Source organism: Macaca nemestrina, chromosome 4, assembly GCF_043159975.1.
Source record: "Macaca nemestrina isolate mMacNem1 chromosome 4, mMacNem.hap1, whole genome shotgun sequence".
Taxonomy (NCBI): domain Eukaryota; kingdom Metazoa; phylum Chordata; class Mammalia; order Primates; family Cercopithecidae; genus Macaca; species Macaca nemestrina.
The window spans coordinates 131758683-131775166 of record NC_092128.1 but is presented as its reverse complement, the minus strand read 5'-3'; the positions used below and the strand labels follow the sequence as shown (position 1 = coordinate 131775166).

General features: G+C 46.8%; 1 protein-coding gene, 1 long non-coding RNA gene and 1 other non-coding gene across 14 annotated transcripts in view; 2 read left to right on the top strand and 1 right to left on the bottom strand.

Annotated features, from left to right (window-relative positions):
- The window catches only part of LOC139362928 (uncharacterized), a 68875-nt gene that overhangs the window by 29453 nt on the left and 22938 nt on the right, over positions 1–16484 (bottom strand). For all 11 annotated transcript variants that reach the window (XR_011622557.1, XR_011622554.1, XR_011622555.1 and 8 more), the window contains exons 4-5: positions 2811–3013; positions 398–474 (exon numbers count right to left, since the gene is read on the bottom strand). Coding sequence is in view for 7 of the 11 variants with exons in the window: in XM_071095278.1 (XP_070951379.1) it covers positions 398–474; positions 2811–3013 (280 nt within the window). In the remaining 4 variants the exon portion in view is untranslated. The remainder of the gene's footprint in view (positions 1–397; positions 475–2810; positions 3014–16484) is intronic.
- LOC139362933 (uncharacterized) lies at positions 2958–12659 on the top strand. Of its 2 annotated transcripts, none has more exons than XR_011622566.1 (3): positions 2958–3070; positions 11374–11510; positions 12246–12659. It is a non-coding gene; the product is annotated as an uncharacterized lncRNA (long non-coding RNA). The 2 variants fall into 2 exon arrangements; XR_011622565.1 differs by lacking the exon at positions 2958–3070 and adding an exon at positions 8288–8845.
- Positions 16326–16437, top strand: LOC139363039 (U6 spliceosomal RNA). The gene has a single exon (XR_011622927.1). It is a non-coding gene; the product is annotated as a U6 spliceosomal RNA (small nuclear RNA).

Genomic DNA, 16484 nt, shown 5'->3' with positions numbered 1-16484 from the left:
TGTTGGCTACGCTGGTCTCGAACTCTTCTCCTCAGGTGATCCACCTGCCTTGGTCTCCTAAAGTGCTGGGATTACAGGCGTGAGCCACCGACCCTGGCCAGGGTCTCACTCTGTCACCCAGGATGGAGTGCTGTGGCACAATCATAGCTCACTGCAGCCTCCAACTCCGGGCTTCAAGTGATCCTCCTGCTTCAGTCTACCATGTAGCTGAGACTACAGACACATGCCAACACACTTGGCTAATGTTTTATTTTTAGTTCAGATGGGGTGTCCCTATATTGCCCAAAGTTCAAGTAATCCTCCTGCTTTGGCCTCCCAGAGCGCTGAGATTAGAGGCATGAGCCTCCCTGCCCAGCCAGTTGGGCACTCTTTGGGACACAGATTTGTCAGGGCTCACCTCACTCCTTGGGTTGGGCTGTATTCAGTGATGTCAGAAGATTCTGTCAGAACGTTGGCCAGAACAGTTTTTCCACTCTGTGAAAATGAGAGCAAATAAAGGTCTTTGCTGAAAGGCAGAAAAGAAAACCAAAAAGAGCACCCCAAGAGGTGGCCTGGAATCGGTGTGATGCAGTAGAGGTAACGGGCACCGTGAGATCACTGGGGTGGTTACGACCTCACTCTCCTGCTCTAGGATGGTGGCCACAGCCTGGTCTGGGGCCCAGGGAGCATGGGATTAAGGAGTTCTTTTTTTTTTGAGATGGAGTTTCTCTCTTGTTGCCCAGGCTGTAGTGCAATGGAGCGATCTTGGCTCACCACAACCTCTGCCTCCTGGGTTCATGCAATTCTCCTGCCTCAGTCTCCTGAGTAGCTGGGATTACAGGCATGTGCCACCACACCCAGCTAATTTTTGTAGTTTTAATAGAGACCGGGTTTCACCATATTAATCAGGTTGATCTGGAACTCCTGACCTCAGGTGATCCACCTGCCTTGGCCTCCCAAAGTGCTAGAATTATAGATATGAGCCCCTGAGCCTGGCCAAGGAGTTTTTAGGTCACACAGAGGATCAAGTCAGCCTAGGGACTTGTGACTAGTTGTCTCACAATCTCACATGGAGCTGCTTCTCCACCTCAATTATATGAGTAATACACATTGCCACATTGCTTTTTTTTTTTTTTTTTTTTTTGAGACAGGGTCTTACTCTGTTGCCCAGGCTGGAGTGGAGCAACGCAATCATAGCTCACCGCAGCCTGCATCTACAGGGCTCAAGTGATCCTCCTGGCTCAGGCTCCTGAGCAGCTGGGACTACAGGTGTGCGCCACCATGCCCGGCTAATTTTTGTATTGTAGAGATGGCATTTCCGTATCTTGCCCAGGCTGGTCTTGAATGCCTGAGCACAAGTGAGCTCCCCACCTTGGCCTCCCAAAGTGCAGGCAGGAGTTAGCCACTGTGCCTGGCCTAGGACTTAAGATAGTTTCGCTCTTGTTGTCCAGGCTGGAGTGCAATGGTGCGATCTTGGCTCACTGCAACCTCTGCCTCCCGGATTCAAGTGATTCTCCTACCTCACTTTCCCAAGTAGCTGAGATTACAGGCATGTGCCACCATGCCTGGCTAATTTTTGTAGTTTTAGTAGAGATGGGGTTTCACCATGTTAGGCTGGTCTCGAACTCCTGACCTCAGGTGATCCACCAGCCTCGGCCTCACAAAGTGCTGGGATTACAGGCATGAGCTGCCACACCTGGGCTTTTTACTTTTTATTTATTATTTTTTATTTTTAACGCATTTAGCTTTAGTTCATCTGAGCTTTATTTCTGTGGATGATGTGAAGTATACATGTAGATGTGATTCCCCACTATCACTCCCCCGACACACACATTAATAGCCAAGGGTTGCAGGACCATATAGTAAAAAGCTCAGGCCTCAAGCAATGGCTCACGCCTGTAATCCCAGAACTTTGGGAGGCTGAGGCAGGAGGACTGTTTGAGCCCAGGAGTTGGAGACCAGCCTAGGTACTAAGCAACATAGCGAGATCCTATCTCTACAAATAATTAACAAATTTAGGCCAGGCGCAGTGGCTCATCCCTGTAATCCCAGCACTTTGGGAGGTCGAGGCAGGCGGATCACTTGAGGTCAGGAGTTAGAGACCAGCCTGGTCAACATGGTGAAAACCCATTTCTACAAAAAATACAAAAATTAGCTAGGGGTGGTGGTGTGCGCCTGTAATCCCAGCTACTCAGGAGGCTGAGGCAGGAGAATCCCTTGAACCCAGGAGGCAGACGCTGCAATGGGCCAAGATCAAGGCACTGCACTCCAGCCTGGGTGACAGAGCGAGACTCTGTCTCAAAACAAAACAAAACAAAAACAAGAAACTCAGTCGGGCATGGTGGTGCACGCCTGTAGTCCCAGGTACTCACGAGGCTGAGGCAGGAGGACTGCTTGAGCCCAGGAAAGTCGAGGCTGCAGTGAGCTATGATCACAACACTGCACTCCAGCATAAACGACAGTGAGAGTCCCTGTCTCAAAAGTCCAGATCCACAGACGCATTCATTAGGGGGATATCGGGGGCAAAGGAAAGAGTCACCAGACTTAGGCTGTGGTTCCAACGATGCCACTCAGTACCTTGGGCCTTCGGGGCTCATTAACACCGGGCTTGCCTCCACTATCTCCTCCGGGCAGTGGCTGGAATCAAGGTCTGAAAGCACGGAATTCACGGAAAGGCCAGGGTCGCCAGCAGCCGGGGTGGGCGCGGTGGGCCCGGGTTCCCACCTCCAGGAACAAGGCACAGACCAGAGGGGTGGCGACCTGCGCTCCGCCAGGCCCGGAGACCCGCTTCCCGCTCCCCGCTCCCTCTGCCGCGCCGGGCCGGGCCTCACCTCTAAGGCCCCACGAAGAGGATCTTGGCCTTCAGCATCGTTGTCTGCCGCGGCGTAGTCAGCTGGAGCCCACCAGAGCTGGCGCGTCTGAGCTGAGCACTCCCTGGCCGCTGTCGTTTCCATGGCGACGGCTAGCGACCCGCAGGGGCCTACGGGACTCGGCCATTTCCGGCGCACAGGGCTGAAAGTGGGCGCGTCTGCAACTGGGAGGGCGTCGGAGAGAAGCCACAAAACCCGGGCTGCAGACGCGGTTCTTCCGGGTTGGCCTCTCTATTTCTTTTCTTTTTTGTTTGTTTGTTTGTTTGTTTTTGTTTTTGTTTTTGTTTTTTTGAGACGGAGTCTCGCTCTGTCTCCCAGGCTGGAGTGCAGTGCATCTCGGCTCACTGCAAGCTCTGCCTCCCAGGTTCAGGCCATTCTCTTGCCTCAGCCTCCCAAGTAGCTGGGAGTACAGGCACCCGCCAACACGCCCGGCTAATTTTTTGTATTTTTAATGGAGACGGAGTTTCACCTTGTTAGCCAGGATGGTCTCGATCTCCTGACCTCGTGATCCGTCCGCCTCGGCCTCTCAAAGTGCTGGGATTACAGGCGTGAGCCACCGCGCCCGGCATTGTGGTGCATGCCTGTAATCCAAGCTACTCAGGAGGCTAAGGCAGCAGGAGAATCACTTGAACCCAGGGGGCAGAGGTTGCAGTGAACCAAGATTGTGCCATTGCACTGCAGCCGGGGCAACAGAGGGAGACTTTATCTAACAAAAAATGAAGGAAGAAGGAAGGAAGGAAGGAGGGAGGGAGGGAAGGAGGGAGGGAGGGAAGGAGGGAGGGAGGGAAGGAGGGAAGGAAGGAAGGAAGGAAGGGAGGGAGGGAGGGAGGGAGGGAGGGAGGGAGGGAGGGAGGGAAAGCATATGTAAAACATTAACTGTCCAGGCAATATACCTTGTCAAATATACCTCAGGAAAATGCATTCAGAGGAAGAAAATATATCTTAGTTTCCTCTTCATGTTTCTTTCTTTTTTTTTTTTTTCTTTGTGTGTTACTCAGTGTTTGATATTTTGCATTTTATTTTTTCAGGGATCTGGTAAGTCGCCTAGGAGAGCGAAATGTTCAGGTTTTCCTAATATCTGGTGGCTTTAGGAGTATTGTAGAGCATGTTGCTTCAAAGCTCAGTATCCCAGCAACCAATGTATTTGCCAATAGGTTGAAATTCTACTTTAACAGTAAGACGTTAATGGTAACACGTTCCCTTTCTTAGCAGTTCTATTATTCAGTATTCTGGGTAATGTCTGTTGGAATGCAACTTAAACAGTCACATCAGAGTTAAATATTGAGATAAATGGTCCTCTTAATTGATGTCTTTTGCCCTTTGGTACCCTTTGCTCAGCAAAATAGACTTAGGTCATCACCTGTCCTAGCTTTATTATCTATAACATCACCTGTCTGTACATAAATGTGTGCATTTCATGAAACATTAATTCCTACATAGCCCCTATGACTTACTTTGCTATATGTTATATTTCAACTTTATGGGAGCTTCTATGCATTTGAAGCAATTTAGACTCAAGAAAGAGACTTTTGGCTGGGCATGGTGGCTCACGCCTGTAATCTCAGCACTTTGGGAGTGTGAGGTGGGAGGATTACTTGAGGTCAGGAGTTTGAGACCAGCCTGGCCAACATGGTGAAACCCCAACTCTGCTTAAAAAAAAAAAATACAAAAATTAACTGAGCATGGTGGTACATACCTGTAGTCCCAGCTACTTAGGAGACTGAGGCAGGAGAATCACTTGAAGCTGGAAGGCAGAGGCTCCAGTTAGCCTAGATCACGCCACTGCACTTCCAGCCTTGGTGACAGAGTGAAACTCTGTCTTAAAAAAAAGAAAGACAGAGATTTTAGAAGAAAGACTTTTGTTAATGGATTACTGAACTACAGCTGCTCTTGGGGAAGCCTCCTGTCCCCTCTCTGGTCCATAGCAATGCCACAGCTGTTATAATATCTGAGATCTCCAGTTATATCAAGAAGTGACTGATAGTAATATTCCTATTTTTTTCTTTTTTGGATACAGGGTCTCACTCTGTTGCTCTGGCTGCTGTGCAATGGCTCGATCTCGGCTCACTGCAACCTCTGCCGCCCGGGTTCAAGCGATTCTCCTGCCTCAGCCTCCCAAGTAGCTGGGATTAAAGGCGCCCATCCCTACGCCTGGCTAATTTTTGTATTTTTTTAGTAGAGTCGGGGTTTCACCATGTTCGTCAGGTTGATCTCGAACTCCTGACCTCAGGTGATCCATGCACCTCAGCCTCCCAAAGTGCTGGGATTACAGGTGTGAGCCACTGCGCCCAGCAAAGGGGGCTGATGTACTATAAAACCAAATGAAAAAAGAAGTCAAGAATGAGTATGGTAATTACTGTAAGAATAGAAATAATTGATAAAAAAAATAAGCTGGAATTTCCTCTAGGTGCGATTATATGTTAACATTTTAAATTTAATATACTAAGGCCGGGCATGGTGGCCTCCCAAAGTGCTGGGATAAAGGCATGTGTCACCACGCCCAGAGTTTTTTTTTTTTTTCAAAACGAAGTCTGGCTCTGTCGTTCAAGCTGGAGTGCAGCAGCACAATCTCGGCTCACGTCATACAGGCGCATGTCACCACAGGCCGACTGATTTTTCTATTTTTAGTAGAGACAAGGTTTTGCCATATTGCCAGGCTGGTCTCAAACTCACAACCTCCATTGATCCACCCATCTTGGCGTCCCAAAGTGCTGGGATTACAGGCATGAGCCATCGCACCCGGCAAAACTTGAATTTATTTATTTATTTATTTTTCTTAGAGGGAGTCTCACTCTATCACCCAGGCTGGAGTGCAGGGGCACGATCTCGACTCATTGTAACTTCTACTCCCCCGGTTCAAGTGATTCTCCTGCCTCAGCCTCCTGAGTAGCTGGGATTACAGGCACCTGCCCCTGCACCCGGCTAATTTTTGTATTTTTAGTAGAGATGGGGTTTCACCATCTTGGCCAGGCTGGTCTTGAACTCCTGACCTCGTGACCCACCTGCCTCGGCCTCCCAAAGTGCTGGAATTACAGGTGTGAGCCACCATGCCCAGTCAGTTGAATTTTTAAATAAATAAAACTGAAAAAATGTTTGATCTGTTAGGGGATACAGGTACAGGTTTTCTATGTGCATATGTTGTGGAGTGCTGAGGTCTGGGCTTTGAGTATAGCCATGATTCAGATAGTGAACATTGTACTCAATAGGAAAATTTTCACCCCTCACCCTCTTTTCATTCTCCCATCTGTTGGAGTCTCCAATATCTGTTGTTCCCCATGTCTATCTATTGTTTAACTCCCATGCATGAGAACATTCAGTATTTGATTTTGTTTCTGAGTTACTTCACTGAGGATAATGGCCTCCAGTTCTATCCACGGTACTGCAAAAAACATGATTTCATTCTTTACGTGGTTGAGTCGTGTTCCACGGTGTACATATACCACATTTTCTTTATCCAGTCACCCATTGATGGACACTTAGGTTGATTCCATTATCTTTGCTACTATGAATAGGGCTGTGATAAACCTATGAGTACAGGTACTTTTTTAAAATTATTTTTTGAAATGGAGTTTTGCTCGTGTCACCCAGGCTGGAGTGCAGTGGTGTGATCTCAGCTCACTGCAACCTCCACCTCCCAGGTTCAAGCGATTCTCCTGTCTCAGCCTCCTGAGTAGCTGGGACTACAGGCGGGTACCACTATGCCCGGCTAAATTTTGTATGTTTAGTAGAGATGGGGATATTGGTCAGTCTGGTCTCGAACTCCTGACCTCAGGTGATCCTCCCGCCTCAGTCTCCCAAAGTGCTGGGATTACAGGTGAGTACAGGTCTGCCTGCCTCAGCCTCCCAAAGTGCTGGGATTACAAGCATGAGCCTGTAATCTTTTTGATGTATTGACTTCTTTCCCTTTGGGTAGATACCCAGTAGTGAGATTGTTATTTCTTTGAGAAATCTCTATACTGTTTTCTGTAATGGTTGTAATAATTTACATTCCCACCAATAGTGTATAAGCATTACCTTTTCTCTTCATCCTCACCAGTATCTGTGGTTTTCTGACTTAAATTTTATATTTATTTTTTATTTTTATAGAGATGCAGGCCTCTCTTGCCCAGGCTGGTCCCGAACTCCTGACCTCAAGTGATCTGCCCACCTCAGCCTCCCAAAGTGCGGAATTATAGGTGTAAACCACTACACCTGACTGTTTTCTGACATTTTAGTAATAGCATATGCTGGGTGCGGTGGCTCACACCTGTAATCCCTGCAATTTGGGAGGCCGAGGCAGATGAATCACTTGAGGTCAGGAGTTTGAGACCAGCCTGGCCAACACAATGAAACCCCATCTCTACTAAAAGTGCAAAATTTAGCTGGGCTTGATGGCAGGAGCCTGTAATCCCAGCTCCTCAGCAGGCTGAGGTAGGAGAATCACTTGAACCCGGGAGGTGGAAGTTGCAGTGAATTGAGTTTGTACCACTGCACTCCAGCCTGGGTGACAGAGCAAGACATAATAATAATAATAGTAATAATAATAATAATAATAGAGTGTGCTGTTCTTCAACATGACCTTAACATTGCTCCCATGGTGAGGTCAGGTCTGTTCTCCTTCCCCTTGAATTTAAGAAGGTCTGTGACTGGCAGAAGTGATTCCAGGTGAGTCATAAAAGGGGACACCATTTCTCTGTGGTCTTCGTGGGATGCTTGCTCTTTGAACCCAGTCACCATGCTGTGAGGAAGCCCAGATCACAGGGAGAGGCCACATTTTGATGTTCTAATCAACAGTCCCAGCACAGGTTTCAGATGACAGCCAACATCAGTTGCCAGACATGGGACTAAAGAAGGCTTTGCGAAGACTCCAGCCCCAGCCACTGCAACAGCGTGAGAGACCCTGAGTGAAAATCACCTACCTGAACCCATCACCTCCCAGAACCATGAAAAAAAAATCTTTTTTTTTTTTTTTAAAACGGAGTTTCACTCTTGTTGCCCAGGATGGGTACAATGGTGTGATCTCGGTTCACCTCAACCTCCGCCTCCTGGGTTCAAGTGATTCTCCTGCCTCAGCCTCCTGAGTAGCTGCGATTACAGGCGTGTGCCACCATGCCCAGCTAATTTTGTATTTTCAATAGAGATGGGGTTTCTCCATGTTGATCAGGCTGGTCTAGAACTCCCAACCTCAGGTAATCCACCTGCCTTGGTCTCCTAAAGTGCCGAGATTACAGGTGTGAGCCACAGCGTCCGGCAAGATTGTTATTTTAAGCACCTGAAGTTTTGGGGTTATGTATTATGCCGTAAGAGTAACTTAAACATCCTCCATTTCCTCTAGCTTTTCGAATCTCTTACTCACCAAACCTAGTCTCTCTCTGAAGACCTGCTCTGTTTTAATCAACGTTTTCCCCATAGACCCAGTGAGAGATAGGTTGGGTTATCTTCCTACTCTTCATGGCTGCTCAGAGACTCTTTCTTTTTCTTCTTCTATTTCTTCTTCCCTTTCTTCTTCCTCCTCCTCCTCCTCCTTCTTTTTCTCCTTCTTCTACCTCTTCCTCTTCCTCCTTCTCCTCCTTTTCCTTCTTCCTCTTCCTCCTCCTCCTCCTTCTTCCTCTTCTTCCTCTTCCTCCTCCTCCTCCTCTTGTTCTTAGACAGGGTCTCACCTCCCAAGGCTCAAGCGATTCTCCCACCTCAGCCTCCTGAGTAGCTGAGACCACAGGTGCATGCCACTTTACCTGATTGCTTTCTTTTTATTTTTTGTGGAGATGGGGTCTCACTATGTCGCTCAGGCCAGCTTCAACTTCCTGGGCTCAAGTGATCCTCCTGCCTCGGCCTCCCAGAGTGTTGGGATTACAGGTATAAAGCACTGTGCCCAGCCTCATTTTTCATCTTCTTTAGCTAACCTAAGTGTCTCTGTGTTCTCCAGCATTCTATTCCCTTGAATACTCGATCTCCTGTGTGGCTGCTGCAAGTCCTGGGATCCTTTTAGGATTCCCTCTCCAAGGCCCACTCATAAAGTGGTGAGTTAATTTGCCCACAGTCCACAGTCCACATTACAGCCAACAGCAAAGCCAAACACCAGCCATGCCTGGATCTCCCTTCATACCACATTCATCCTTATCTTGCTTACATTTTCTTCACTATGCTAGGATAAGAACATTTTTGACCTAATCAATGTGCATGTGCTCTGTTCAAAGTAAAACACATAATAAATAACCCTGGCCAAGATGCTCACTTCCTGGTGGGTCTGTGTGTTAAAAGCAGTTGTCTTCAAATCTAACTCCTATGAATGTTTATACTTCTGTTTATTCTAAAACTCCCTAATTAGAGACTTCCCAGTATCTTCCAATTCCTCAACAAGTCACAGGGAGCCCAGGAATAAATTATTCAAAAATAATTAGCAAAAGGCTTTACCTTGTTTTATCATTTAGTTGGTGATCTTTTCCAATTTAATTAGTCTCACTGATACAGAAAATATTTTTAGAAGAAGTTTGGGCTAAAAAGAAGGTTCTTTCTAGCTGAAGAAGAAGAAGAAAGAGAGGGAGGGGGAGGAGAAAAAAAGAACAAGGTCCATTTTAGAAACTTTTTTTTTTTTTGAGATGGAGTTTCACTTCTGTCACCAAGGCTGGAGTACAATGACGCAATCTTGGCTCACTGCAACCTCTGCCTCCTGGGTTCAAGCAATTCTCCTGCCTTAGCCTCCCGAGTAGCTGGAATTACAGGTACCCGCCACCACGCCAGCTATTTTTTTTTGTATTTTTAGTAGAGACGGGATTTTGCCATGTTGGACAGGCTGGTCTCAAACTCCTGACCTCAGGTGATCCGCCCGCCTTGGCTGCCCAAAGTGCTGAGATTACAGGCGTGAGCCACCGCACCCAGCCCATTTTAGGAAACTTTTAGCCATGAGTAGAACGTGGCGCAAGGAAAACTTTCTCTTTTATATTAGAAATATGTTTTGACTGGGCACAATGGCTCCTGCCTGTAATCCCAGCAATATGGGAGGCTGAGGCAGGCAGATCACCTGAGGTCAGGGTTTCGAGACCAGCTTGGCCAACATGGTGAAACCCCATCTCTACTAAAAATAACAAAAATTAGCATGGTGGTGGGTGTCTGTAATTGCAGCTACTCAGGAGGCTGAGGCAGGAGAATTGCTTGAACCTGGGAGGCAGAGGTTGTAGTGTGCCAAGATTGCACCATTGCACTCCAGCCTGGGTGACAGAGAGATACTCCGTCTCAAATATCTATATATTTATATCTCTATATCTATCTATCTATCTATCTATCTATCTATCTATCTATATTTCACAAAAGCACATTTAATGCAGGCTAATTGGCCAGGCGCAGTGGCTCACACCTGTAATCCTAGCACTTTGGGAGGCCGAGGCAGATGGATCACCTGAGGTTGGGAGTTCAAGACCAGCCTGACCAACAAGGAGAAATCCTGTCTCTACTAAAAATACAAAATTAGCCGGGCATGGTGGCACATGCCTGTAATCCCAGCTACTCAGGAAGGATGAGGCAGGAGAATTTCTTGAACCCAGGAGATGGAGGTTGCAGTGAGCCAAGATCATACCATTGCACTCCAGCTTGGGCTACAAGAGTGAAACTCTATCTCACACACACACAAAAAAAAGCAGGCAAATTTTGAGCATCAGAGAAATTGGTCTGGATTAAGTCCAGAGACGCAGTGTTGTGTTGGTTACAAGAATAGTTTGGAATCCCAACTCTACCATGTTAATAACTGCCTGGCCTAGCAAGATATGTAACCCTGCTTTGCCTCAGTATCTTCTCCATAAAATGGGGATGGCAGTAGTACAGTGGTCCATGCCTCAGAGGGTTTGAGGAGGTTCAGTTACATGGTGGCGGGCACATAGTTAATGCTCATTAAATGCCATAGCTATTATCTTCATTCTTGTATCTATGGGTGAGAGAAAAATGCAACACTGGATCAGATTAAATTCTTCCAGAACCAATGGCTTAAAATAAACTGCTATTCAAAAACTAAAATTATCATATTGGGTTAAGGCTATCCAAAATTTAACTGATCTATATTCCAGTAATTCCACAAAACAGATAAATGTGTGTAGTTACTTAGAACATTTAACAACTGCATTTAGATGTAGATTCTTGGCTGGGCATGGTGACTCACACCTCTAATCCCAGAACTTTGGGAGGCCAAGGTGGGTGCATCTCCTGAGGTCAGGAGTTCGAGACCAACCTGGCCAACATGGTAAAACCCTGTCTCTACTAAAAATAGAAAAATTAATCAGGCATGTTTTCGGGCACCTGTAATCCCACCTACTCAGGAGGCTGAGGCTAGAGAATCGCTTGAACCCAGGTGGTAGAGGTTGCAGTGAGCTGAGATCATGCCTCTGCACTCCAGCCAGGGCGACAGAGTGGGACTCCATCTCAAAAAAAGCAAAAAAAAAACTTAAAAAATAAATAAATAAATGTAGATTCTTGGGCTTTGTTTTATACATGATCCCACCAGCAGAGAGACCTAAGAATGTGTTTGATTTTTGTTTTGTTTTGTTTTGTTTTGAGACAGAGTCTCGCTCTGTCACCAGGCTGGAATGCAGAGGCATGATCTCGGCTCACTGCAACCTCTGCCTTTTGGGTTCAAGCAATTCTCCTGCCTCAGCCTCCCAAGTAGCTGAAATTACAGGCACGTGCCACCATACCCAGGTAATTTATTTCTTTCTCTCCTTCCTTCCTTCCTTCCTTCCTTCCTTCCTTCCTTCCTTCCTTCCTTCCTTCCTTCCTTCCTTCCTTCCTTCCTTCCTTCCTTCCTTCCTTCCTTCCTTCCTTCCTTCCTTCCTTCCTTCCTTCCTTCCTTCCTTCCTTCCTTCCTTCCTTCCTTCCTTCCTTCCTTCCTTCCTTTCTTTCTTTCTTTCTTTCTTTCTTTCTTTCTTTCTTTCTTTCTTTCTTTCTTTCTTTCTTGTATGTTTAGTAAAGTTGGGGTTTCAGCTTGTTGACCAGGATGGTCTCAATCTCCTGACCTCATGATCCACCTGCTTCAGCCTCTCAAAGTCTCAAAGTGCTGGGATTACAGGCATGAGCCACTACTCCCAGCTCAAGAATGCGTATGTTTATCAAGCCCTCTAGTGACCTTTATGATCAGGAAAACTCAGGTAATAATATTGATTGAAGGGTTGGTGAGTGCATATTTTCCAGGTTAAAATGATATTAGATATAGAGAGCAAAGTTGTTAAAAGTTAGATATACAGAGATTTAGACATTCAGAAATTTAGATTCAGAGCACTGGGAGACACTCATAAATCTGCATTTTTGGCCTGGCACGGTAGCTCACGCCTACAATCCCAGCACTTTGGGAGGCTGAGGCAGGTGGATCATGAGGTCCGGAGTTTGAGACCAGCCTGACCAATGTGGTGAAATCCTGTCTCTACTATAAAAATCTAGGCGGAGGCCACCATAGCCCCACAGCTCATGTACTCTGCACATGTGCTGAGTTAGCACCGTGTGGATGCCGCCATGGTTTATGATCCTGTATCTTCTGGAGTGATGGCTGGACCCACTTAAGCTATTGAGGTTGGTTGTATTCATCCATTTTCATGCTGCTAATAAAGACATCCCTGAGACTAGGTAATTTATAAAGGAAAGAGGTTTAATGGACTCTCTGTTCAGCATGACTGGGGAGGCCTCACAATTGTGACGGAAGACAAAGGAAGACCAAAAGCACATCTTACATGGCAGCATGCAAGAAAGCGTGTGCAGGGGAACTGCCCTTATATAAAACCATCAGATCTCATGAGACTTATTCACTAATTCACTACCAAGAGAACAGCAGTGGAAAAACCCGCTCCCATGATTCAATTACCTCCTACTGGGTCCCTCCCACAATATGTGGGGATTATGGGAGCTAAAATTCAAGATGAGATTTGGTTGGGAAACAATCAAACCATGTCATTGGTTTTTCCCCAGGTTCCCCCATATAAGTCAGTGGATGCAGATGGATACTTGTGACAAAGGGCACCACTGAGGTCCAAAAACAATACACTGAAGTCCCAGTTCCTGCCCTGCCAGGATACCCTGTCCCACCTGCCAGGACCTCCCCTCAACCACCTCCTGTTCAGGAGGTGCCCATATATTCAAGAGAGTTTTCATAATTTTATTTATTTGTTTTGAGAAAGAGTCTTGCTCTGTGGCCCAGGCTGGAGTGCAGTGACATGATCTCGGCTCACTGCAACCTCCACCTCTGAGTTCAAGCAATTCTCATGCCTCAACCTCCTGAGTAACTGGGATTACAGGTGCACGCCACCATGCCCAGCTAATATTTTGTATTTTTAGTAGAGATCAGGTTTTGCCATGTTGGCCAGGCTGGTCTCGAACTCCTGACCTTGAGTGATCTGCCCCCCTCAGACTCCCAAAGTGCTGGGATTACAGGCGTGAACCGCTGTTCCCTGCTAGTTTTCATAATTTTCTTTACTTCCCCTGTGATAGAAGAACTGGCTTCAGAGAAAGCCATCCTGGAGAGGTGAGGTGGCCCCACCAGGAACAGGTTTCAATCAGGTGTTTTGGAGGCAGTGATGCGTGTGCACCCTGGTGAGAAGGAGCGTGGCATGAACATCAGGAACCAGACTTTACCCGAGAGGAGAGGCCACAGGTGGAGCCGAAGGAGCAGTTCTCACAAGCGATCCTGTGGGCACTGGGGCCACACCCGTACCTTGGTGCACGAATGTCAGTGTGGCTCGTGCAGAGTGGGGTAGAGGACTCAGGATGTTAAAAGCATCAGGGAATCCAGGGGAGAGCCACCGCACCCAACTTTACTTTCACCCACAGGCTGATGCAGCCCAAGGAAAGGTTACTCCATAACAACCTCAATTCTGCACAGAGAACCTGTTTGCCAGGCCCTTGCCACAGGCTATAATCTCAAAATGGGGGCCATCAAGGCTTGTTAGAATACCTGGGACTGAGAGGAAAATAGTTTTTGTTTGTTTGTTTTTTGTTTTTTTCTTGATACAAGGTCTTGCTCTGTCACCCAGGCGGAAGTGTAGTGGTATGATCATAGCTCACTGCAGCCTCTATCTCCCAGGCTCAAACCATCCTCCTACCTCAGGCCCCCAAGTGGCCAGAACCACAGGTGCACACCACCATGCCCAGCTAAGAAAATAATTTAAATATTGTATTTATCTATTTATTGACACAGAGTCCTGCTCTGTCATCCAGGCTGGAGTGCAGTGACACAATCTCAGCTCACTGCAACCTCCATATCCTGGGTTCAAGCGATTCTCCTGCCTCAGCCTCCCAAGTAGCTGGTATTACAGTCATGTGCCACCATGCCCAGCTAATTTTTGTATTTTCGGTAGAGACATGGTTTCACCATGTTGGCCAGGCTGGTCTCGAACTCCTGACCTCAGGTAATCCGCCTGCCTTGGCCTCTCAAAGTGCTAGGATTAAAGGCATGAGCCACTGCACCCAGCCTAATTTAAACATTTTAAAATCTTGTTTACATTTTGAAATAAAATCTCAATTTAGTTTTTTAAAAAACTCTGTCCAGGTTGTGATGACTCACATTTGTAACTTAAGCACTTTGGGAGGCTGAGGTGGGAGGATCGCCCAGGAGTTCAAGATCTGCCTGGACAACATAGGGATACCCACTATCTCTAAAAAAATAATAATACAAAAATTAGCTGGGTGTGGTGGCGGGCACCTGTGATCCCAGCTACTTTGGAGGCTGAGGCAGAAAGATTGCTTGAGCCTGGAAGGTCAAGGTTGCAGTGAGCTGATATTGCACAACTGCACTCCAGCCTGGGCAACAGAGTGAGACCTTGACTCAAAAAGAAAAAAAAATAGTGCTTAGTGCCACATGCCAAGAACCACAATGACAGCAAGTCAGAAGGGTGTTGAGTCAGGGCCCACCAAGAGCTGGCAGGGAATCTGACCCTGGGGACCCTGCCCTTTTCCAGAATGGGGAGGTGCAGAGAAGCTCATAAGGATCACACCTTCTCACCTTGGCCCCGAACCCACTCACATCAGCAGCTCTCTGCACAGCCAACCAGACAGCTCGCACCAATAAATTAAACCTTCTTACTTCTTGCCAGCACAGTGGCTCACACCTGTAATCCCAGCACTTTGGGAGGCTGAAGTGAGATCACTTGAGGCCAGAAGTTCAAGACCAGCCTAGACAACATAGTGAGACCCTGCCTGTACAGAAAATTAGGTGGGAGTGCTGGCATGTGCCTGTGGTCTCAGTAACTCGGGAAGCTGAGGCCAGAGGATCTCTTGACCTCAGGAGTTTGAGGCTATAGTGAACCATTGTACCACTGCACTGCAGCCTGGAGGACAAAGCAAGACCTTGTCTCATAAAAAAAAAAAAAAAAAAAGAAGCAAGCCAGCAGGTCTAATCCAGACTTAAGAGGAGGGTATCGGCCAGGCATGGTGGCTCATGCCTGTGATCCCAGCACTTTGGGAGGCCGAGGTTGGAGAATCACGTGATATCAGGAGTTGAAGACCAGCCTGGCCAAATGGTGAAGCCCCATCTCTATTAAAAATACAAAACTTAGCTGGGCGTGGTGGCACACAGCAGTAATCCCAGCTACTCAGGAGGCTGAGGCATAAGAATTGCTTGAACCTGGAAGATGGAGGTGACAGTGAGCTGAGATCACACCACTGCACTCCAACCTGGGTGACAAAGCAAGATTCTGTCTCAAAAAAAAAAAAAAGAAAAAGAAAAGGCCCTTCAAATTGAGCCATCTGCACAATGCCTGAATTCCTGCTACACCCCCAGTCGACTGGCTTTTCATTCTATGTCTGCACAGGAACATGGTTAGAAATGGTATCCTAGTTGCATTGCAATGAAAAATGTCTAGCCTGTAACATTCACTATTTCTTACAGGCACCTATACCCTGTGGAAAGGGTGAAAAGCTCAGAAGATTCTATTGTCTATTTGATTTTATTTATTTATTTTTGAGGCAGAGTCTTGCCTTGTCATCCTGGTTGGAGTGCAGTGGCACGATCATAGCTCACTGCAGCCTCAAACTTTTGGGCTCAAGTAGTTCTGCCTCAGCCTCCCAAGTAGCTAGGACTACAAATTTGTGCCACCACACCCAGCTTTTTTTTTTTTTTTTTTTTTTTTCCTGTAGAGATGGTGGTTTCACTGTGTTAGCCAGTCTGGTCTCAAACTCTTGGCCTAGAGTGATCCTTGGCCACCTAAACAGATGGGATTACAGGCCTGAGCCACCATGCCTGGCCTCACATATTTTGATGTCTAAAACACCAAAGATCCTTTTAAGGAGCTGAACAAATCAGTAATTTTTAAAGAAAAAAGTAGTGGGAGTGTCTAGTACAACAAACATTCCAGGCTGGGCACAGCAGCTCATGCCTGTAATCTCAACACTTTGGGAGGCTCAGGCCGGAGGATTTCTTGAGCCCTGGAAAGCGGAGGTTGCAGTGAGCCATGACCATGCCACTGTATTCCAGCCTGGAAGACACAGTGAAGCCCTGTCTCAAAAATAAATTAACTAATAAATCCACAACCAGTGCTCACTTCAGCAGCACATATACTAAAATTGGCATGACACGGAGAAGATGAGCATGGTACCTGGGAAAGGATGACACGCAAATTCATGAAGCATTTTAGGCAATATTATTTGTATTTCAAATAACTGGCCCACTTTTGTTAGTTTTGTTTTGTTGGA